Source organism: Pristis pectinata, chromosome 33 (assembly GCF_009764475.1).
Source record: "Pristis pectinata isolate sPriPec2 chromosome 33, sPriPec2.1.pri, whole genome shotgun sequence".
Classification (NCBI taxonomy): domain Eukaryota; kingdom Metazoa; phylum Chordata; class Chondrichthyes; order Rhinopristiformes; family Pristidae; genus Pristis; species Pristis pectinata.
The window spans coordinates 16001574-16027766 of NC_067437.1; the positions used below are offsets into that span (position 1 = coordinate 16001574).

At 38.0% G+C, this 26193-nt stretch overlaps 1 protein-coding gene across 3 annotated transcripts in view; it reads right to left on the reverse strand.

Annotated features, from left to right (window-relative positions):
- Nucleotides 1-26193, reverse strand: part of LOC127585631 (myosin-9-like) — a 132994-nt gene that overhangs the window by 64333 nt on the left and 42468 nt on the right. For all 3 annotated transcript variants that reach the window (XM_052043243.1, XM_052043244.1, XM_052043242.1), the window contains exons 2-3: nucleotides 15798-16150; nucleotides 10917-11073 (exon numbers count right to left, since the gene is read on the reverse strand). In XM_052043243.1, coding sequence (XP_051899203.1) covers nucleotides 10917-11073; nucleotides 15798-16130 — 490 coding nt within the window. In that variant the 5' untranslated portion in view covers nucleotides 16131-16150. The remainder of the gene's footprint in view (nucleotides 1-10916; nucleotides 11074-15797; nucleotides 16151-26193) is intronic.

Sequence of the window (26193 nt, forward strand, 5' to 3'; positions counted from 1 at the left end):
GAATGGCTTCCTTCTGTGCCATATGGAAATTAGGAAAACCAACAGTCTAACCAATGTTTTGTACAACTACAACATGAAAAAATGGAGAGTACTTCCTAAATAATGAAAAGCAAGCCTATCAACGTGACAGAAAACTGAAATCCTAAAATAAAGGCAATATCACAAGGTTTGCAATTGTTAACTATAAACATAGGAATACTCTAGGTCATCATAAACAGTTCAAAAATAAAGCAATGAGGCAAAATGGGTGAAATTACTCAATGTGTTATGAATGATCGATAATGAATTATCTATAAGCATGATGGAAAGAGCAACTATTTTTCAGAAGAGAATTAGATTTGTATGATACAGGAAAGCTGCAGGATTCTGGAAAAAGAGTGGACTGACTGGTTATTCTATCATAGAACCGACATAAGTATTATTAGCTGAATGGCCTTGAGTATTTTATCATATTATGCTATCGCTACTTAGCGTATTTTCTCTTTAAAGGTCTGTTCCATTAGCAAGCACAGTGAAGGAACGTTAGTGTTTGTTAAAATTCTAAGTAAATGTCAAAACAACCTAACAGCTAATAAATTTCAGTTATCCTTGTGCTATTAGTAAAATAGGTTATGAAAAACTGGGTCACATCAAGATTGGCACTGCTTCCAACAAATGAAAGGATGAGAATTTAGAAAGGAGCAAGATTAAAAATCAGGATCCAATTGCTAGGTACATTTTTAGTCTTGGATACTAAAAAAGGATGGAAGGAATTTACAGAGATACACAAACAAACAAGAGCGGGAATGAGCTACTTGGCACTGCAAATCTGCCCTGCTATTCAACATGATCATAGCTGATTTGCTCCAGGCACTAACTCCTCATGTCAGTTCCACAGCCCTCAATTGTCCAATCTTTCAGAGATTTGATTTATCTACTATTTAAGTACCTCCAGCAATCTAGCCTTCAAACTCTCCAAGAAATTCCAGAGATTCACCACCTTCGAGAATTCCTGTACACCTCAATTTTAAATGACTGCCCCTTATGAAATTATGTCTCCTCATTCAGGACTCTCACTAGTAGAAACATCTAAACATTTACCTTATCATTCCTTCTTAAGATCTGATGATTCAATAAGATCATTCCTCATTCTTCTAAATTTCAAAGAATATAGGTCTAACGTTTATTTAGGCATTTCTGATGGACAACCCTTTCACCTTAGGAATTATCCTAGTGCATCTCTTCTGGATTGCCTGCAACACCTTGAGCTTTAAATTCTGGACTCTCTCATTTCAGTAGAACTTCATTTCTGTCTATGATTGTGATGGCATATCATATCACGTGATATTGATAAATTTAAGTAAATAATTCAATTATAAAGAGTCTCATTTTATCTATTTGGAATTAGAATATCAATCCAGTATGAAGCCGTTTCTTCTTTAAATAGCTCTTTAAACTTACACTACACTCTGATGTTGGTTGCAAGATCTCTAAATTTTTCAATGCTAATAACTTAGCTTGGATGTACAAGTCCAAGCACTTGCATACCTTCACTACTGGTTGAAATTCTATGGTCCGGCATGCTTTGAATATAGTACAGATCTATATTAATTAATTCTAACTAAGATCCAACTCTGATCTAAAATTAAGATCTGTAGTAATCTGTAGCTAATTAACTTACCAGTGAATCTTTGGCGATCTCACCCAACAGTATTTCTGACTTACTGAAACTCTGGGTCACAGACAGTTCACGGAGCCCTCCAGCTTCCATTTCTCACAACTGTTTCACTATACTTAAAAACAGTTCCCCTGATCAGAGGGAGATGATCGTGGGTAATTTCTGTGGTCCAGCACCAATCAGGTCCCAAGGGTGCTAGACTGGAAAGTTTCAAGCTGTAGTTGACAGCTTTTCATAGTTGACAAAATTTCCTGTTAGGAGTCTAACAACATAATTTTGAACATGGCTAGTCTGATTGAATAGTCTCCCTCCCCCAAGCTTACAGTTCAAAACACAGCTTGAATCAATTATGCAACACATCCACCAAAATAAACTTGGCACAGTATCTTAAATGTTTATGAAAAATGACTACAGTTGAAGAGAGACCCACCTAAATTTAGTCTAGTCTTGTTCATTTAAGTCATTTAAAGAAGATTCAAACTATTCAATATAAATTAAGCAATTTTAATGAAATTGTAGGCAATTGTGCTTTTGGAATTGACTACTTATAAATGTACAAATAATCAGTACTTTTGCTAAAGAAGTTTAAATCTGTCTATTTTAAGATTATATGTCAATAACTGATATTCATTTGCCCAAATCTTTTCCACTGTGATGCATTGGAACTTGAAGATAACTCACATTAAAAACTGCCAGTTTAGAACATTAGATCGGGAGGAAAAATTCCATTCTGAAACCAACAAATGGAAGTTAATGCTCAGGATTAAACACGAATTTACAACGGACCTTTTGCCCAAATATACACCATTAATCACCATCCCTACTAGTTTCTTCTGTCATTAATGGGGGGGTTAGTTTTGTGCATTATTACTATTATTAGTTTTCTTGACACAAAAGGCACAGAAGAAATGGGAAATATTCTCTTAATTTCCTTTCGCTGTTCCCATCAACATCCACCCCACTGCCTGAAAACAAGTTGGAAGCTGGAGGCTGGGATCAGGATGGGGATGATGCTGGTGGGAACAACAAAATGAAATTAAGAGAATATTTCCCATTGTTTTCAAGCATCTTTAATACTTAAATTCAGAAGTATGCAAAGCATTTACCACGTGCTGTCTTCATTTCAATCTCAGATCATTTGTCTAAACAAGAACACAAAACAGGAGCAGGCCAGATCTAAATTTTTTTTAGCATTCATGACAGGTCAGCCCTCTCATCCCAGGAATTAGTCCAGAATAGATTCACTAGACTACCTCCAATGCTTGTATATCCTTAGTTAAGAGGGACCAAAACTACGTAGTTCTCCAGATGCTACCTCACCAATTCTCTGTACAATAGTAACAACTTTTGTTTCTCCCCCTAGCGATAAAGGCCAATATGCCTTGATAAGTTGTTACACCTGCATGCTTTGTGTTTCATGCACAAGAACACAAAGATTCCTCTGTAATCCACCCATTTACAATCTCTTCACTTAAGTAATAGTCTCCCTTCTCATTCATCCTACCAAAGTGTATGACCTCAATTGTTCCTACATTAAACTCCAGTTTATCCCAATTGTAGCAGGCCTTCCCTTGTATCTTTCACTCAAATGAAATCTCAGCACCACTACATTAATACACTTAAGTAACAAGGGATTTTATTGCCCATTTGACATTGCATCTAGTAATCAGTGTACATACATTTCATGGCATCAAAAAAAACATATTGCCCTCATGCTATCCAAGCTGCTTCACCCAGGGAGAGGAGCACCAAAACAGACACCACACTTACCTTACTAGAACCAGCAAATCAAGTCAAAACTAAGTTTTACTTTAGTTGAATTTTAATGAAACTGGTAGCCATACTTTAAGACTTTCAATAGCTGTACAGAACCCACGTGCCAAGAGCAGGTAACTTTGCAAGAACAACATTCAAGTTTTGGGTATAATCTTTCACTTGACAGCTTTGCAGCACATTTCATAATTTCCTTTTCACTTTAATCTGTACACATTTTTCCTTCCCTAGATAATTGACTTACAACTTACAAAATGTGATTGTTCTTGCATCAAACCAAGACTAAAAATTTTGCAACATTTTCGCAAGCTGCTAATTCCCCATTTTATCTGTAAAATGGCAATTAAAGCAAATAGCTCAATATGGCAAAGAATAAAAAAAAATTGAGTGGGTTTTTCACAGCTCTAGGAGATCACAAAGCACAACTTTATTTTTGACGTGTAGAGAGTCTATTTTAACTAGGAAAACACAGATTCCATTTAACACATGGAAAGCACCAAACACCAATAAGATACCCAAACAGAATCTGTTTGTGATGTTGAACTATGGAATCAATATTGCCCAGGACACCAGAAGAATGCCTCTGTATTTCTTCAGACAGTACATTGGATCTTTTAAGCCCACCTTTCATTTTGCTTAGGTCTTGTTCTCCAATTAGTTCTTCCATTATCAATCTCTTAAACTCTTCTGCAACTATTTGCTATTTAGAGCAACGATGTAGCTTAAAGAAAGTGTTAGTTGCTACAGTATGTGTAGAAACTTCTGCTAACTACCTAATGCATTCTAATAAGAAATGAAAGGAGTAAAAAGCCAAAACCACCACCAAATTCAAGCATCCTCCTTACTGCTATAAATATTTATATTAGATTTCCTAATGGAACACAACGAGAGAAAGTGTTCCATCAACCCTTGGCATGACTGTGTGGGAAAGCAGATCAGCTCTCCGTATGCATGTACATTTTGGATGTATGACCATAGCGAGGGCAAGCACACGAAAAATGGAGCAAGAAGCAATTCTTAGGATTCTCCAGAAACACTATTGTGCAGGCAGAAACAAGTTAATACTTCAAGATGGTGTGGTCATATTTGACTATGACAGCATAGAACCCAAGCAAGTCAGTCCACTGACTTGGACAGTGGAGGATAATAGTGCAATGACCATGACACAGATGTAGAGGCAATTGAATCATGGAAGTACACTGTGCCACAGCCAGGATATTATCTGCAACTGATTACACTGTTTGTTTTAAAACTGGTTAGAAAAGTGTCTAGGCATTGAGGATGAATATTTTAAAATATATATTCTTAAAGCAATAGACTTGTTACATAAAGAAAAATTATAGAGCTTCTCCCAACCCCTTCCGCACATACACCACATACTCTACACAACTGCCAACATTATCCTTCATCTGTATTTGCATCTCAAAGAGGAGTGAAAAGTTGCCTGTGCATGATTTCACTTTACATGGGATGGCTAGATACTACACTTGAAAGAACAAGGTCTTTTGATACATTGGCAAGGGGGTCCAAGACATCTAGAGACTGGGTTCAACTACATTTGTATACTTGATGCCGTCTGTCAGTTTTTTTCCTTATATGGCAAAACTTGTCAGCATGCTCGTACAACCCAGGATAATACCCTGTTAAAAACCCAACTTGTCTGAACAAGCTGCTATATTTCTTCCACTGTAACACGAAACTCCCGGAATGTTAAACAACTGAATTCAGCATACTACACAATTAACTCTCATGCCTCTGCAAGCCCTGCACAAGCTGCAATATTCCATATGCCTCTAATAAAACTCAATTCATCTAAAAGAGTTCTTTGGCATTGCCTCCTTTTCCATTTTGTCTTCTCCATTTTATTTTAAAAAGAGATCTTGTCACTCCCTCCCAAAACTAACAGAAATGCCAGTCAGAAATAGAACACATTGCTGAAAAATGTGTCAAACTTTGAGAGCAGTTCAAAAGATCATTTGAAAGCAAAACATCAATGTTACATACTATCATAGGAGGAGATAAAGAAGGAAAGTACCCCTTAATATGACCATGGATCTACCATTATATCTTCAAATTTTTCTCCTCCACTGGTTAGAGATATCAGTTCCACATTAAATTTATTGGACCAGCAATCATGGATAATAAGAACATCTTTGACAAATCAATTACTTTATAATTTTTTTCAACTATGAGGGCATTGCTAGGAATACCTGCATTATTGTCCATCCCAAAATCACTCAAAGATGGTTGTTGCAAGTCACCTTCTTGAACACTGAAGACTATGCAATGAAGGTGCCCCACAAAGCTATTAGATATGGAGTTCCAGGATTTTGCCCCAGCAAAGAAACAGCAATTTAGTTTCAAAGCAAAATGGTTTGTGACTTGGGAGGGCAACTAGGGAGTAACTTTCAAGGTTGTGGATGGGGAATGAATTACATGTCCTACTTTATCGAGGATAGTTTCTCGAGGCAGCACCAATTCATGCACCCATTCTACTTCATCATATTCTTGATGTACCTTGTAATTGGGAGGAGGATTTGAGAGTCACTTGCCCAGTTTCTAACCAACACTATTTGTGTGACTAATCCAGCTAATAATCATGTCCCTAAATACGTTAATTACAATTATGGTTTTGCCACTGTATGCCAAAGGGAGAAAGTTAGACATACACTTGTTGGAGATGGCCATTGCCTGCCACATGCATGACAGAAATGTTGTGTGCCATTTACTAGCCCAAACCTGGATATTGTTCAGGTCCTGCAACATGTGTCGCAGACTTCATTTCATAAATGAAACCAAATGCAGTGCAAATTGCAAACATTTTCTTCTGTCTTTACTTCTGCCAATACTTCAATATTTCTCAAAACTCCCAATGAAACCATCCGATCAAACTTCACTCCATTTTTATATTTTCAGTCATGCACAAATCAAATGTAATGGTACTTTTCCTACTACTGCATTGTTAGTTCCTTGGGGAATACCAATCATTACCACATTTCTGATCGACATGCTACCCCTCAGCAACTTCCCTCAAACAGTGATCATTTGTGCTGAATTCCCAGATCTCTCAGCCCTCTGGATCAACAAAATTTTCTTCTAGTATTAGGCAGATTGATTCTCAAACTCTATTGCATTAATTCCTGATTCCACTTTTAATCACACTGCCTAGCAATTGTCTGGAGCTATACCAGGTGGTTCACAATCTTGGTGTCACCTCTAATGACAAGATGAACTTCTGGTTAAATTGTGACATCACTGAAACCTAATTTTAAGTTCATGACCAAAGGAGGGCAAGATCTTTATTGCTTCCAATCAAGCAATTTCACATCTCTGCATTATTTTCCAACTGCCATATACTGGCCTATTCAACCTATCCACATAGCCTCTTTGCATCTGCCTTGCACAATTTCTCACCTCAACAACACATGGTTCCTGCCACCTAGACACCTGATCATGCCCCTTACAATTAACAACTTTCATAAAACATTAAGATTAAGTTTAATACTCTCAACTATGTTCCATAGGAGAATGGCAAATACTAAGCATACTATCAATCACTCACCAAACAAGATTAGGTACACTTCTGGCAAACTCAATGGAGGATCATTCAGGAAGAGGTGCATGGAATTTCACATTTTGAGACACAATGACAATTAAAAAAAAATATGCATGCGAGAGTTTGAATGGTAGGAATTCAAGGGGAACTTAGAAGCAGCAGCATTTCCATTGGTCTTATCCTTTAGACTCAAAGGCCACAAGTTGGGGAATGCTGTTAAAGCAGCCTTGGTGGGTGCTTATCTTCAGCACTAGAACTGCAGTGCTGTTGAAACCCAAAGCCCTTGCTGTGTCTAATACATTCAGCTGTTTCTTGATATCACATGGAGTGAATCAAAGTGACTGAATATTGGAATGCAAGATGGTGGGGACCTTAGGACTAAGTAGATCATCTGCTCTGTACTTTGGAAGAAAGTTGTGAACTCTTCAGCCTTACTTTTGGGTACGTGCTGGTCTTCTTCACCACAGGATGGAAATATTCTTGAAACCACATCCTCTTGCTAGTGGCTTAATCGTCCATAACCTTCATAGGTGTAACAAGAATGAAGAGCTCTGCTTTGAGGTAATGGTCATAGGGTTTCTTGGCTCTACACATGTTGATTCTGATGTTCAGTGTGGATGCTGGTATTAGATTAAAAGTAGGGAAAGGAAAAGATTTAAGAATCTTCTCAAAGCCTCCTTGGAAAAGTGCATCACCCCAGTGACTCTTGGGAATGCCTGGTGCAGTACCATTCAAGGTGGAGGAGAAGCACTTATGTTGGCAACTTCAAGTCCATGCATCAGGAGCAGACAGAAGCCCAGGAAAAAAGGCAGAAGCACACCACCTCCCAAACATCTCCTACCCCATCTATGGCAGAAACTGCAGGCTTCTAATTGGCCTCAATCACCTCAGGGCCTACAGAACTGGAGTAGAAGCAAATCATCCTCAATTCCAAGGAACTGCTCACGCGGTAGTCCTGTATTGAAGTTGCACCAAGTTAGCATCTGATTTTTAGTTGGTCTGGCATGATTTTGCTCATTTCTTGTTGAACTATAATTGTTTGCCTTCATAGCAATGGAAGTGTGGGGGACAAGGCAGGCCATGAGGTAACACATTCATGGTTAATTACAATTCTACTGCCACTGCTGAATCTAGCTTAATTGGCATGATGGTTGTGCTACAAAATAACTTGGATCGCATCTTCAATGTGCAGTTGCCCCAACTTCCCTACAAGGTCACACCTACCGATATGGTCACGTTCAGATGTATCTATTACAATTAGACGGTCAAGGATGAGGTCAAAGATTTACCCTTGTGTTGATTTTCTTATTTCTGTTCATGCCTGTAAGACTTGGTTAATTTAATCAGAAGTGCTCCAAGCCACTCTTGGTTATCTACATTCAAGTTCCCATTCTTGCGGGAGCCCTTATTCCCTTCAATGCGGAATACAAATAGAATTCAATGTGTTCAGACAGCTCAGCTGAGGACAACGGTATGCAATTCTCAGCAAGAAATATCATGCTCTGATGCCAAAACATTTAAGTCCTGAATCAATGCTGTTGACATTCAGTACCACTCCCTTCTAACTCTATATGCTGCCATATCTAATGGAAGGGCCTTGGGGAGTATTAAGGAACAGAGGGACCTCAGCATACAAGTCCAAGGATCCCTGAAAGCAGCAACACAAGGCGAAGGTGGTTTATAGGACACTTGCCTTCATTACTAGGGCATAAAAGTAGGGAGGCTATAAAAAGCATTAGCTAGGCCACAGCTGGAGAACTGTGCACATTCTGGTCACCAGACTAAAAGGAGGACGTGATTGCACTGGTGCAGAGGAGATTTCACAAAGATGTTGTCTGGGGTGGAGTACTTCAATTACGAGGAGAGACTGGATAAGCCAGGTTAGTCTTCCTTGCAGTGGAGGCTGTCAAGAGGGGAACCTGAGTGGATAGTAGGAAATTATTCCCCCATACCAGGGGTATCCAAAAAGAGGGCATAGGTTTAGGATAAAGGGCAAGAGATTTATGGGGGATTTGAGGAAGAGTTTTCTCCACTAGTGTAGCTGGAATCTAGAACACACTGCCTGAGTAGATGGTGGAGGCAATTATTATCACAACAGTCAAGATGTACCTAGACAAGTACTTCAATTGCCAAGGCATAGAAGGCAATAGAAAAAATGCTGGTAAATGGGATTAGTATAGAAGGGTGCTTGATGGTCAGCATGAAATGGTGGGCCAATGGCCCATTTCTGTGCTGTATGGCTCTATTGGCATGAAGAGGCCATTATAGGAGCTCAATCCTTAAAACTGCAATTGTTGGGACTCAGCAAAAACAAAGAAAATTCCTTTTAATGTAGAATACCCCAAAAAAAAGTAAATTATAACCAATAGGGGTGGACCAAGTGTGATAAATGTATTATTCACTGCAAGTGCAAATCTCAAACTTTTTGCTAGGTTTTATTTGTAACCAAATCATACTTCAGCCACACCTATTCACCAATAGAGTAAGCATTTAAGGTCATTTAAATGTATAATGTTTGCTGCTGCTGCTGCTCATTATCTATTCCTTTGCTTCCCAGTTGGCCCATAACAAAGGCAAAAGGCTCCTCCACACCCAAAAAACAATAAGATGAGATCATCCTAACCACCAGTATTCCTAGTTGACACATATTTGAGATGATAGAAATGAGCAACAGAATATGCAGAATGGACCAAGGAGTGCTGTGGTTAAAAACAGAATTTAAGTTTTCACATATGGAACCTGCAACCAAACACTTCCACTAAAAAGGCCCACATCTGACAATTAAGTGGCTATCTACACAAATGTTACCTGACTCACTAGCTCCAGCACTTTCCACTTGTTTTAAATATCTTGTTCATTTTGTTTTAAAGTCAAAAGTCAATTAAAAATGACAAATTATTGGAGCAAAGTTCATCACAATCTCACAATAAACAATTCTGCAACCAAACTCCTGGGAGCATCAACAACTATATATCAATAAAAGCTACAAAACAGCAATTTATTCTCAAATTAAACAGCCATATTACTCAGAAATGCAGCCCAGAAAGCGAAGGAAACCATCTGCTTTTGAAAATGTTATCAAATTAATCACATGCCCCTGCTTTATCATTGTTCTGCATTCTTTCAAGTATTTATCCAATTCTTTTAAAAAGTACTACTGAATCTGTTTCCACTAATGTTTCAAGTACTGCTATTGAATTCTAATGAGTAACCCTATTAAAAATATCTTTTTATTCATTATGTTAAAATTAATATAGTTAGTGACTCTCCTGCCACACTGCTCTATCAGAACCCTTTGTAATCTTGCACATTTCTACTTGATCTTTGGTTCCTAAGAACCTTAGCAATGAGCCGTGAGATAATATTAACCAACATTTTTTTGTGCCAAGTCACTCCCCTCAAGTTTGCAAAAGGTTCAGTACAAAACATTACTTGATGTTGCAATGAACTCACTTTTTGGAAAAAATAGAACATAGTTTTGCCATATAACCAATCCATAACACGTGAAAGGTACGTAACCAATTCTTGTCCACCATCCAGAAGCTTCTGCTGGAAGTTTGCATGCACGGGAGTCGCTAGGCAAGACAAGGCAAAAGGTAATTTCTGCAAGTTGAAGGACTGGAATGCTATTTCTTTGGGACAAATAATCTGCAAACACCATTGTTGTTGCTCATGCAAGGGTTAAAGCATTTGGAAGAGATACCTGATGAATTGTGCTCAGGACGCATACAAGCAAGCCCTCAACAGCTTCAACAAGAGGAAAACGTTTAACCAGAAAACATTAACCCAATAGCAGTGTTAAGATTATAGAACCAGAAATTATTCTGCATGGCCAACATGGAAAGAATTTGTGGCATAGTAAAAAAAAACATTAATTGTAGAAGTCAGTCAAACATTGGCTACCTAAATAGTTCAAGGGAAAACCCTCACCTTGCAACATGCTTCTGTATGCAGTATCCGTAATGGCATAGATGTGGGGTGGCAACTCATGCCGCTTTTTTCCCTTGTACATCTCAACAATCTCCTCGGTGTAGATAGGTAGATTCTTGTAAGGATTTATGACCACACAGAAAAGACCTGAGTAAGTCTAAAAAAAAAATCAAAATTATATAAGTTTGCAAAATAAATGTACCATTTTTATCCAGATTACACCAATATGACCATGTTTCAATTCCTTGTCAAAAATGAATCAAGTGATTCCAGCAAGATTAGTTGCCATGAAAAATGGCCTGAATAAACCTGGATTCAACTGATGGCAAACATACGAATTTCATGAATAATTTACAAAGACAGGATTGAAGGCAGCCACAGGTTCCCATGACAGCAAAGCTAGACAAGGATTCAAAGTTTTCAGGGTGAGAGGGGAAAAATAAAAAAAATGTAACTGATTGAATTTGGATTTACTTATTTTGTGTGCAATGTAAAAATGCTGTCTGGAAAATGAAAGTTCAAAAAAAAATTTTTTTTCTATGTGACACCTGTAGTCTGGAAAATCTGCTAGTCCAGCACCAAAGTCTCCAAGGCTGCCAGACTAAGAGCTTTACTGTACTAGCATCTCCAATATTTTGCTTTGTGCTCTTTGAATAGATTGGGAGGAAAATTATGGCTGTGTTTAAGATTCTACCACAAAGCTAGGGAAATCAGATTTGTTCCTCTACCATGCAAATATACTTCAAAATAGTATTTAATTACTTTGACATGTCTGGGTGTTTTAAAGAATATAAATTCAAGTTTCTTCCTGCTTGTTAGTGTAAATTCTTGTAGGCAGTTCATTTAGAACAGTGCTATCTCACTTGACTATCAAGATTATAATTTAACTACATCACCTATCAAGACTCACATACTTAAATGCTTCCATGACTATGGTAACCACAGGTATCATAGTGTAATAGTCCTGCAGTCCAATCAAACTCATTCAGGTAGCTTTGTACCCCAATGTATTCCAAAGTGACAGTTTTAATCACAAAACAATTACCTCAAATTCCAAACTTGATGCTTCCAATAAGATCACTGGATCGCAAGAAACAGAAAAAGTAGGACATGTCATGCTTCTCCACCATTCAAAAAGGTCATGGCTGACCTTTTATCTCAAATAGCACTTTCCTGCACTAACCCCATATTCTCAATCCTTTTACGTCCAATGTAGATATTGATCTTGCTCTTGAATTTATTCAGAGGCCAAGTCTTCATGGCCTTCTTGGCTCAGAATTCCAGTTTACAGTCTAGGTAAAAATATCTTGTCTCAATCACAAAATGATTTTCAGACTGGTTCTAGGCACCCTAGTCAGGGGAAACATTAACTCTGCATTTATTTTATTCACCAAGCCTATAATCTCCATGAAGACTCTCCATCTTCCTCACCACCTAAAAGACTGACACACTTGAGAAGTGAGTTCAGTAACATTAGGTCACAGTATAAGATATCATCAGTTCAATCCTCAGTCTAATATACATCCAATTTCCCCAATACAACTAGAAGATCAGGGTTAATAGTAGAAGGCAAAAGCACAAAAGGAGGTCCCTCCCTTACAGTGCCATGTGGGGACAGACTATGATTAGTTATAACAATTACAATTTGTCCTACCACTACCCTCCAAATTTATACTCTAACATTCACCAAGCCCACTGATGCACAATTGTAAGTTTCTAAATTAATGTCAGCAATGTTTGTGAACATAATTAAAGGACCTCCAATCTCAGAGGGACTGGAGAAGATTTAATCTACTGGACTCACTAGATTACAATATACTGATGAGGTCTAAATGAATAATTAAGGATTTATGCTTGCCAAATATAATCCACAACTAGATTTTGGGAAATGTAAGCAGTATTTCCTTGATTTCCTGTTATTGGACATTATTGCCAAGATTATAACTGACATTCAGATACAGAAAATTCCACAAAGATAAACACTATATTCATAACTGTCTAAATTTTCTCCCTTCCTGCAGATATTTATTCTTGCTTGAGTATTGTTCCACTTAACACCAGCAACCTTGTGTTGTCTGCTGGATCTTGATGACAGTTTTGTTACTTCACCCACACCCTGCCCACCCTTCTATTTGCTCCAGTTCCACACTAAGAAAAGTGAAACTGTAATCCAATGTGGTCAACATCTTCAATGGGCAATACTGGATAGAAAAATTTACCCATTTTCACAAGTGAAAACCATGCTGCAACCCCTTAAGCTACTGGAATAAACTCAAATACTAGAAAATTCCAATACATTGGAGATTCCCCTCCTCAGACACTCAAGACCAAAGAATAGCTTATTTCTACTCCGGTTTTGTGGGAAACGAGTTGGCTGATGACATAAACGTGGAAACTGCACATTCTTCCACAGATGGAGGTGGTGGTACATGGGGCAGGTGAGTGAATAGTTTGCAAGGTGGTGCTCTCCTTCCACCATTCAAGCAGAGCTTCTGAAGCATGGATCGACATTCTCAATACCATCTCTACTTTGACCCATCATGAGCCAGAAATTCCCAGGAGTCATGGGGGTGTTACATTTCTTGGAGACAGCTTGGGTATGTCCTTGAATCTTCTCCCTCTAGACTGCCCAGTAATCTTCTCCTGGGGCAGAGCTCAGAATACAGAGTCCATTTCAGGAGTGCAGTGTCAGGCATGGAAGTGCCATGGCCTTCCCAACACAGTCAATGTTACTAGAATCTAATGTAATTAGGGGTTCAATACAGAGAATTAAGGATCACATAGCTCTGAACCATTAAAACATTAACATTTACATGCTCTTTATAATTTATATAGCACCTGGCCAAGATTTTAATCACTGAGCAGGTTATTAGTTATGTTTTACATTTCAAAACCTGGGAGACAATTAACAAGGATTGTAAAAAAAAAGAACAAAAATATTTTCACTCCATGTTCCTGATTAAGTGGACAAACACAGTGGTGAATAGAAGACTTTCTCCCCTACGCTTCACTAATTGGCACTAATATCACTCATCTGATAAGAGGTGCATGGTGAGACAGCACATGCTGTGAGTGAAGGGGGGGGGTGCGGCAGGTTCATGAGATAAGTCCTCCCCCCACCCAGAAGGATTCATTGACCACAGTCTGAAATAAACCTGCCCAGGCTTATATGTGAAAATTTTTATTCCAACAAAGTATTGCGGCCAATAGCAGCAGAATAATACCAGAGCAAGAATCACTGTACACAGAAACAGCAGGAGAAAACCTGGAAAACTGGAAAATTAAGAGTGGAAAAAAATGTCAGGGTGGATAAAAAAAGAAAGTTTTGTGCTAATGAAGGAATCTACCGGAGAACATAACCTGTAAGAAAATCACCACAAATTGAGAGGTTACATAGAATCAGAGTCAAAGAGCATGGAAACAAGTCCTTTGGCCCACCATCTTGCACCCATTTACATTAATCCTAGACAATCCAATTTTATTCTCCCCCCTTTTCCATCAACTCCTCAGATTTTAGCACTCACCTATACTTTAGGTGCTATTTAGTGGTCAATTAACCCAACAACCCACAGGCCTTTGCAATGGGGGAGGAAATCAGAGCACCCAGAGGAAACCCATGAATTCATAGGAGAAACTTGCAAACTCCACACAATCAGCACCAGTCAGATTGAACCCGAGTCACTGAAACTGCAAGGCAGTGGTTCTCCTAGCTGCACCACTGCACAGCAAATAATTTTTCCCACTAAAGTGCTAAACATGTAGACTCCTACATAATGATGATAACTTAGCTGACAATTTTAAAAGCAGAGTTTTATTGCCAGTCAGGATCACTAAGGGATATAAAACCAAAGTGGTGGTTGGAGTAAGGATAGAGGTTAAGTACAATTTTGTCATACGGAAGAACAAATTTAAGTGCTGAAAGGTCTTTTCCTTTGTATGATGTACACTGCAAGCATTACTTTTCAAACATATTCTAGATGCACAAGATTGGATTCATGATCAATGAAAACTGTAAGATAGGTACACCATTGGCTACAAATACAAAGATGGGCACATAACGGGTGGGGGGGGGAGTGGGGAGGACATACATACATTCTACACAAGGTTGCTCATTTAGAGATGAACCTGGACGTTGCAGTTTACAAAATAATACCTTATTCAGGGATATATGACTGGGATAAATAAATATAAAATGCTACCTCAGTTTTTATTAATTATAAAGACACAGAAGCACTAAGGGCTACATGATCCCTATGTGGTGTGAAAGCCATTGATACCAGGGGCTTTCTCGTCAGAAAAACTAAGCGAGGAACATGACCAATTTCTTTAAAATTAGGAAGAGATAAGATTCTACTCAAGTGTTCAGATACATAGAGGAGGACCAGACTCAACAATTCAAGTTATGAAAGCAGATCAAGTTAGCTGCAAGAAAGTGCAAGTTTTTAAACAGAGTTAAATCTCATTTGGGATAAATTGTTGGCATGTGTGACAAGTATAGATTTGTTGTGGCCTTACAAAAGGCAACTTGAGAAGTTATGGACAGTAGCTGACGTCTTGCATTCTGTAAGGAAGTTGGTTTAACTGAAACTAGTGATGCTGATCAGTATCGAGTGACATGTCTTCAGCGATTAGAAGTTTAATATGAGTGGAAGAAAGGCATTTGGAAATATTGAGCACCTAGAAGAGGTTTGATCATATGTACATTTTCCCTTGTGTAAATTAGGCGGTTGTTGGATCAGTAGATTTTTGCCCCCTTTTTAAATGTTCAAAGCACAGATATTTGGAATTGGAATTTGGATTGAAAGATAGATATTCAATCATTCACCACGAATAGAAAAAATAAAAACAAGTATTAACAATAGCACAAAAATAAAAACTTACGTAGATTAGTCCTGAGTAGTAACGCTCTTTCAAATTATGGAGTACAGAAGCTTCATTCAGGCACGTCAGCTCAGCCATATCTTCTACTTTGGAGAACTTAGGAGGGTTCATCTTCTGGATGTCATCCTTGTTAACTTTAACTTTCTTGCCATTCTCCACTAACTCAACAATTGCCTCTTCACCAACCTCCTCCTTGAGGCTGGCAGCCTCAAAGCCATTACGTTCTGAGGGCACCCACACTAATTTTTTTGCCGCCCAGTCAGCCTGCGTCAATGGATTATTGACGATATTTTTGTCCACGTAAAGATACCGATCTGCATCCCGTTGAGCCATTTTGCCTTCTTATTGGAAACCTACAATTAAAATAAAAAGATATACAGATAACTCAAATATTGTAGCTACACTTTGGAAATGATAGCAATACTTGGAAAGAATCAAAATGCTACAGAAAAAGAAGAGGTCAATTTTAAACTGCTCATCCAAACTAAAATGCATCTTTGTAAATATGTGACTGCACACAAGCATGAATTATAATTTGAAACAAATGCATGCAGTTCTTAGTTTGTAACTAATGTACAGAAAAGTCATGTGCCACCATCATACTCTTTGTTAATTATGACAGCTGGCACAACATTTGGGATGCTGGGTTGATGAGTCTAAACACACCACCCTAACCCCTTCTCTCAGCCCACCAATCCAATACAAGCTTTGCTGTGCACAAGTGTGTAACCCACAAATATAACCAGCCAATGTCTGAAGCACAATTCCTCAGTTTGATGACGTTTCCCATCTTGTTGCTTGCCTGGAGAAGATCAGAGAGATGGTGGGGAAGAAGAGGTCAGGAAAGGGGGGCAATATAAAGAAGATTGCTTTAGGTTTAAATTTAACCTACATAAACTTGAGGGAAAAGGAAAATTAATGCAAATGAATGGAAAGCAGAAAATTTCCCACTCAGCCAAGAACCAATTTTAATATTCAGGACTGGAAACAAATTACGTTTATAAATATATACATATTTATTGAGATACAAATTGTTAAGACACACAGCACAAATTTAGTCCTTTAAAATAAAGGAAACTGAATTTGTGTTGTAAAATCTCTCGATTCAAGAATGCATGAGATAATTCAACTTGCCTAAAAATTCAGTCCTACAAAACAATAATTGCATAGATAAATTCTAATTTGCAACATTATGAAAAGTTTCACTATCTTTTCAGCACAGGTATATGAACAATTTAAACATTACTTTAATTACTAAGTGGTCTCTAATTTCCAGATTCAGAAATACAATCGAAGCCTCATGAAAATGAAGCAGATAAAGAAAATGCCTTAGCCCCAAATTGATTCATATTTAGTTAGGCTTACTCTGTCAGTAAACTGCAAAACAAAGTTAAGCTAGAGATCATGCATATTCGGCATGTATAAATGTGAATGTTTAAGAAATTTTAACTACATGTCAGAACTTATCATAAACAGTAGCACAGTATATCAAATAATAGTACTAAATTAGAATGAAACATTGTTCTCAGGAATAAACACATATGAAAACAAAAGGCCAATCCCTGTCGAACAGAAAGTAGATTTTATCTTATAAAGCAGCTGCTTTAAATTATTTCTGACATTAACACCCACCCCCCACCCTTTCAACTTCGGACAACTTGAAGATCAGCTTTTGTTTAATGTCTCATCCAAAGTATGATATCTCTGACCAAGCAACATTGAAGTCACAAACTAAATTATATGCTAAATTAGCGTTGAGCACACTTAACAGAATAACAGTTAAGCTGATTATAAAATTCTGATGTATTATCCTCAAGCAGAATTCCACATTCGCTTCTTAATAACAATGCAAGAAATCTGATTGATTTCTGTGCTTTTGTGACCTTGACAGAGCAAAAACTGCCAAAAACCAACAAGCAATTTTAGTTTCTTTGGGAGAAAAAAAAGTTCTTGTGTACCATACTAACAGATTTTAAGTGTTTAGAATATTTGAGAGAGCTTGTTAAAAGTAGACATACTAGTCATAAAAACTGTTTTCTTCAAAAATTAACAAAAATGAGACAAGAGTAGCCAAAAAGAGAAGCAACGTTAATAATCCAAGTTCATCTGACTGATGTAAAGCAACTAAACCCAATATATCCCTTACCCAATTCACGTACTTCCAACAGGAATTACACAACTGTAAACAAAAGACAGAAACTGCTGTCAATTTCGGAGATAACCAAATGAATTCTTGCACTCCCACACCAGTGCAGCTGAGTTAACTCGATGCAAAGCAGGGAAATAAAAATGTAGAAGCTCCTTGGTCTACACCAAATCATTTATGCACTGCCTCAGGAACGTTAGAGATATGCGAGATTAATGAGAGTCACTCATTCTAAATGAATCCGTTTGTCAGCTCTTCTGAAACAATTCAAAATTAGTCTTCTAATAAAGGCTAGTAGCATTCTATGGGCCAAAACTAAAATCAAGGCTGATGAAGTCTTGAGGAACAGGGCATATACACAACTTTTAAAAAAAAATCCATTGGAAAGAAGTAATAGCTTGCTAGATTATGTAACAGTTTTAAGCCTGCTGTCTTATTATTAAGTTAATATATTACTTGATTTCAAAAATGTCTTCAATACAGCTGCATAATAAGTAGGTCGTGGCAAATAAAACATATAGTAAACAAGAATTTTGAGAATCTTGGTGAAGGAGGTCCAATTTCAATCTACATACTATAATTATGTATATTTTAGATAAACAGACCAACATCTACGTTCAGTAAATACTATCAGTAATTGCAAGTTAGCAAGAATTTGTGAAAGTTTTGAGTCAGTTGTACAGCACAGAAACAGGCCCTTCTGCCCAACATGTCCATGCCATCCATTGTACCCATCTACATTAATCCCATTTACCTACATTAAGTGCGTAGCCTTCTATGCTTTGGTGATTCAGGTAATTCTCTAGATGTTTCTTCAATGTTGTGAGAGCATCTGCCTCCACCACTTCATCAGGCAGCGCGATCCCTAACTACCCTTTGTGTGGAAAAAAAATTCCTCCTCAGGTCCCCTCTAAACCTCCTCTCACGTTAAACCTATGCACTCATCTGAGACATCACCATGGGAAAATTACAACCGACACTATCCATCCCCTTCATAAATTTTGCATACCTCTCTCAGGTCACCCCTCAGCCTTCTCTGCTCCAAGGAAAACAAACCCAGCCTATCCAATCTCTTCTTACAACCGTATGCTTATTTCCAGGCAACATCCTGATGAATCCCCTTTGCACCCTCTCTAGCTTATGAGAAAAACTTATGTTTAGAATTTGACATCAAAATTTTTTATTAACAATGTGTTTGTGGCAAGGGTTACAAGCCCATTTCCTTGTCACCCAGATTACACATAATCATTGCAATTCAAGGTAATGCACCAAACCTAGGAATTGCCTCAACCTGGCAGAGATGAAACTTAGATCTTAGCTTTGAACCTGACACTTTCTTGGACAATTGTTAATTTGCGAGGTGAGGCACTTAATGTCCTTTGGTAAAATAGGAAAGGAAATAAAGACTGGATAGAAATACCAAAGTCTATTGTTGGAAAATATACATTTATAAACTCTCAGTCTCTCAATTTAGGGTTACACATGAACAATAACTTTTGGACAAAGAACAGAGGTCTGAAGATACCAGAGCAACCACACAGCAGTATCTTAGTGCTGAGGAACTGGAGCACCAAACAAGTCTGGTCCATAGACACCAGGTTGGAAAAAGTGTCCATTAAAAGTGGTTCAGTAGCTCTAGTAATTGATTGCTAATATAGTTCTAGTATAATCCTTCAATGATTCCTATCACAATTACCAACCCACCCTCCCCATCACCCCCCCCAACATTTCTTATTGACATCCTCCAGAGATGCAGGTGCAATTCAAGGATACTGCGATCACTGTAGATTTTTTTTTAATAAATGGTTAATACAATTGGCTTAGTATAAATTGTACGGGGGCTACAATTATTTTTACTCTGGATACCATCAAACATTGCCAAGTTTAGTAAAGAAGAAACTTTTAAGCTACAGGAAGATACCAATGGACTGGTTAAATTGGTACAAAAATAGCAAATGGAATTCCATCCAAAGTATGAAGTAAGGCATTTTGGGAAGGCAAACAAGACAAGGGAATGTATGACAAGTGGTAAGATACAGAGAAATGTGGAAAAACTGAGGGATCTTGGAGTGCAAGTCCCCGAATCCCTGATGGCAGGACAAAAAGGGAAGTTTGTTAATAAGGTATTAAATGGGTGCAGATTTACAAGGATGTTGCCAAGCCTGGAGAATTTTAGTCACAAGAGACTGTCTAGGCCAAGGTTTTACTTTGGGAAAAAAATGGGTATTAATTGAGATGTATTATGAGCCATGGACAAGGTAAACCAAAATAAACAACTTCCTTCAACAGAAGGGTCTATAACAAGGGACATCAAATTACTTGATACTAGGACTCAAGAGGAGTTTAGAAGAACCATTTTATCTAACAAGGATGGAGATCTGTGCATCACTGACTAAAGAGGCAGGAGGTAGGAACGCTCATCACATTTATAAAGGACCTGGATGAGATGATTACTTGAAGAGCTGTAACGTGCAGGGATAAATATCAAAAAAAACTGGGAAGTGGGATTAAACCAAAGACAATTTTGGCCAATGTGAACATGGGCTGAATGGCCTTTTCTGTACCCTAAATTTCAATTATTCTGTGCACTTGAAAAGCTTCGCTTCTTTTGCTTGTATTTTCATACATCCCAGCTTTCTTCTACTGTTTCAGAAAGAAAGATTCCAACAGTAAAAAAAATGATTCTACCAATTCCCAGCCAAAGTATGTTTGAATTATATCACCTCTCATTCTTCTAAACTCTAGAGGGCATAAGCTCAGTCTGCTTTCTCTCCTCATGCAATAAACCCAGCATCCCAGGAATCAATCTGGTAAACTTTAGCTGCACTCACTCATTCACAAGCATATCCTTTCCTAGAAGAATACAAGAACTCTGCACAATATTTCAAGTGCAGTCTCACAAGTCCCTAAATAATCACAGTAAGATATCTGTACTCTTGCAGTCATATCCTCTTACAAACATACCATTGGCCTTCCTCATTTCTTGCTGTATTAACTCTCAATAATTTGTGTACAAGAAAATCCCTGGCCCATCTGAATACCAACATTTTTAAAATAACTCATTTAAAAGTAATACTTCATCTTTCTATTTTGTCTACAAAAGTAGATAACCTCATTTTCTGTCCACTAACCGTTCACCAATACAGGTTGCACACTACTGTTTAATCCTGCAATGGCACCTTAGAGACATTATGAAAGTCTAACTAATGCCACTTCAACTGGTTACCCTTGCCATTCTGCTTGTTACAACCTCAAGAAATTCCAACAAATTTGTCAAACCTGGTTTCAGTTTCATAAATTCATGTTGACTCTGCCCAGTGTTATTATTTTCCATCTAAACCTTTTAACACTTCTTCAATAATAGATTCTAGCATTGTCCTTACTACTGATATTAGGCCAACTGGACTTCTTTCTCCCTTTCTTCATAGTGGGATTACATTTGCTATCTTCCAGTGTGGAATTTATTCCAGAATGTACAGAAGTTTGAAAGGTGACAACCAACAAATCCATTAGTTCCACTGCCATCTCCTTCAAAACCTCTTGGATACAGATTGTGGGGATTTATCACCTTTCAATACTAGTTTTTTCACTAATGCTCATTTCCATGAGCTTATTTGCTCCAGACCTGTAGTCCTCCAATTATTCCCAAGAGGTTTTCTGTATCTTCCTCTAGAAAGACAGACAAAATTTATTTGGCTTCCCTACCACTTTATCCACAACGTTAACTTTAGCTAATCTTTTTCTTTTCATATTTCTATAGTAGATCTTACAGTTTGTTTTTACATTTTCCAAAGCCAATGTTATTTTCCATATCCTTTATCAATGCATTGGCCCTCAGTTCTGACATTTTCCCAATCCAACTAGGTACTAATTCTTTGAAAGTCAGCCTTCGCTAATGTATTGTCATACGGTCATACTTTTAATGCTTCCTAACTTACTATGGACAATACATACCCCCTGCCTTCAGTTTGCTTTATTCAGATTTAAGACTCCGCATTAAGATTGAACTAAATCACTTTCAATCTTTTATATAAAAAGTCTGTCATACTATGATCATTGTTCCCTAAAGGCCCTTTAGCTACAGATCCTCAATTAACCTTTTCACATTACACAGATCTAAAATAGCTGGTCCTTTACCAATTCTTCTACATACTGATCTAGAAAACCATCTCTTTCATTTCACAACTCATCCTCCACATTATTGCTGCTAATTTGATTTACTCAGTCTACATGTAGATTAAAAAACCCCGATGATTACTGTATTACCCTTTATAATATATGCTATATTGTCTTTACTGTTATGGGGACATATACAACTCCCATCAACATTTTCTGTCCCTTTGCTGTCTCTTAGTTTCACCCAAACTGATTCTACTCTCAACTCTTCCATGCTACTGCCTTTACCCCATTCTTTAATATCAGAGCTAGCCCATCTCCTTTTCCATTTTGCCTTTCCTCTGTAAATGGAGACATATTAAATTCTTAAACATGGTTACTTTGCAATCACAGCTTTATAAAGATTACTTGATTGTACCCACTTGTGCCATCAATTCACCTACCTTTTACAAATGCTACATGCATTCAGTTAAAGTGCCTTGAATTATGTCTTTGTTTGTAGGCACTGTCCTGTCCTCACAGACTCTGGTTATCATTACCAATTTTGTCACCCTGCATAAATGCATTGACCATATTTTCTTATGACATAAAAGCAGGCCATTTTAATCCATCAAGTCTATACCATCACACAACAATCTTATTCCCAAATTTTTCCAGTAACATATTCTTCTGCCCCCCACCAGACTGCACTATAGATCAGGATTTAACCTGGATTACTAGAGCTATTTGCTGCACTGCTGTGCCAACCTCTAACTTTCTAAAGTTCTACATATTAAACTAGAACAATGGGAATACACAGGGCAGTGAAAGAGAGCAGCACTTATTGCTAAATATATAGATGATTAGTTAGAATATCCTCATGTTTATGCTCTTTAAACTTGAACAGTGTAAATTACATGGGAAGTATAGTAACCTAGGTAATCTCAGAAAAGTTAAATGAATAAAGACTAACTGAAACAACTAATTATATATACAAACAAATTTATATAGAGATAACAGGACAGGTAGTACAATATGGGAATCAGTGGGGATCAACAAAATCCCAAGTAACCACATCTGAAATGTGTGTCTTTACCTCAAGGAATTTTGGTCAGTTGATGAGCTGGAGGCAATAAAAAGCACTGGGGAGCAGAAAAAAGTTAGGTTGGAGATAGTTTAGATTTTGTTATCGCTCAGAAGGATGTGACTAGGAGCCTGGTTGCCGTCTAGACATTGGATGAGTGATGCAGGATTGCTTGGCTTTGACATCCAATGCATGCAAGATTCTTGCTAACCATTTGGTTAACAACTGAAGATAGACAATTTGTCAGCCATACCATGATACAAAACGCCATGTAAAGAATGGGGCAGAATGGATGATGGTTAAAAAGGAATGTAGATCGGGCTATATACACTAGCCTGACTGGCATAAAACTGAGGGGCCAGTTCAGCATGACCAAGCTCTAGCCACAAACTTGGTGTTGGATCCAGTAGTGAAGATTATCACAAGCATGAGGGCTGAGTTAGTTAGGGAGAATGAATTGAGATTAAGTTAATGATTAAAAAATAGAAATATTAAAATATTTCAAAGCTGAACAAATGAACAAGTGGGTAATTAATGTTAAGTTAATTAGCCCGAGTATTGAGAGAGTTTTAGAAACCAAAGTGGCAAAAAAAAGAGTATTTCTGCCACTACCCTATCAAGCGAAGAGTTCAGTTCTGATCTACTGAATATACTAATGTCTGGTACTGCACGTAACCAGTTGAATGAAACTCCACAAACTACTTGCTTTTGTCTTGAATATAGTGGGTAGTTCAGAAGAGTTAGGTGCATCCATTTTTCAGTGTATGAAGTGACTACTCAATATCAATGCCTAGAAATTATTATAATCTGGCACTAACTCTACAAATGTTACCAGCTTCTTATCAAACCCACATCTGGTTGATATAGCCCACTTTGTTAGTAGAAGAGTTATAAATGGAATAATCAGAAAATAGCCACATTCCAGATTTATGATAATGGAATGATCAATGATGAACTAGCTAATGATTGAACCTGCCACTCTTCATCGAGTGACCACAAAAACTATCCTTTTACATGACTGCAATCATCCTGTTAGTACAACTTTAGTTTTTTTGGCAGGCTTCCTCCAAGCCCCACCCATTGATCTCAATTTTACAAGGATGCCTCAATGTGGTTATCCAAAAAAGATTCAAGCTTTTGGGATACTGGAAGAATTTACCCAGTATTCTGCCATTGGACTGCAATAAATAAGCTGCCTCTCATCCTTCAATTCCTCTCAAGTACTTATAAAGGGAAAGAAGGGGTAAAGGAGCCAGGGGATTGTGTGTGTGTGTGTGTGTGTGTGTGGGGGGGGGGGGGGGGGGAGAGAGAAAGAAAGACAGTGGTTACCAGAAGTTAGAAAAATCAATACTGCCGATAACCATTCCCCTCTGTTCTCCCCCCCCCCCTTTATATTCCCTTATCCCTCTGGCCCCTTTACCCTTTCTCTTTCCCCTCCCCCACCGTCATGAGCTGCCCATCACCCACATCTTTCTTCTCTGGTTCCCCACCTCATTCCCTTTATTCCATGGTCTACTGTCCTCTCCTATCAGATTCCATCTTCTTCAGCCCTTTGCCTCTTCTACCTAACATCTCCTAGTCTCACATCATCCCCACTCTCCCCCACCCACCTACCTACCCTCCCCTCTCTCACCTGGATTCACCTATTACCTGCCAGTTCGTGTGCCTCCCCCTCCTCCCACCCTTTTATTCTGGCTTCTGCTCTCTTTCTTTCCAGTCCTGATGAAGGGTCTCAGCCCAAAACGTCAGCCTGTTCATTTGCCTCCACAGATGCTGCCTGACCTGCCGAGTTCCTCCAGCATTTTGTGTGTTGCTCCAGATTTCCAGCATCTGCACTCACGTCTCCAAATTGATTACACTTAATCCCTCCTTTGACTTAGTCAACTATACCATTGAAAGTACTTTCACCACCTCCACCAGCTTCACTAAGGTTTTAACAAAATCTCTAGTTATCATTACAATTAGGAACTTGGTACTATTCTGACTCATGTGCAGCCTTTCCTGTCCCAGAATTATGTCATGATCCTACGAAATGGAATGCCTCCTTCATTTCAGCAACACATTCATTTCCGCAACACATTCATTTCCTGATCTACCTTTGCAAAATAGCTCAGGCCACTCTAAGACCACTGAGGTCTTTAAGTAAAAAAAAGGTTTCTAGGCGCTGGTGCTTCTTTTGCAGCTGATCTTCCCTATATCGTCCATGAAATTGCAACTATGAGAAATTGAATTCACACCACTTGGGCAAGCCACGAAAACACTACCAATAACCAATGAAAGCCAGACCACTGGTTTTCTGTAAGTGGTGAAAAGTAGAAGAGGAATTCATTTGCTTCTTTTGTTCTTTTTAAATACAATTTTGTCATTTTAAACACAGACAATATTTTGTCAGGAAATAATAATTCAATATTCATTAGTAACATAACACATGTAGAGGAATAAAATTTCCACCCAGTCTGCACTTTTCCACAATGAAACAATGCAAGTCAGTGCACACCATCATATGGAATCAATGACAGGAACAAGTCAAAACACTGGTCTGCATTCCTGAGCACCCTGCCACACCTTAATCCCCAAGGAACTTGAAAGACACAAAACACTGAATAAGGGATATGCACTACACATATTAATGGTAAACAGTAATATTGTTGCTTCTTGTCAAAGTTCATTTCAGACAAAATACAGATATTACCTTCACACAAATCATATGACTACCACCAACCTTCCTTCCCAGTGCACAATGTGAGAAATCAAGGGAATGCTGGATCAGGTAGGAAAGTAAACTTGAGATACAGGATCAGCCACAACATTTCTGAATTGTTCAGCAGACTCACCTGCTCCACCTCTTGTCCACAATAATGTCATGCTGATGACACTGCCCTTGTGACACTTTATATTAACAATATCACACAAGAGGCATCACTGAGTTACTTCCATCAAAATCTAACACAGAATTAGGACTTGAGATGTAGCTTTTAAAACAGAATTGGGGTGAGATTTAGGGATGGAATTTCAGAGCCTAGGCACAGACACAGCCATCAATGGAGTGATAAAAAGCGATGAAATATGTA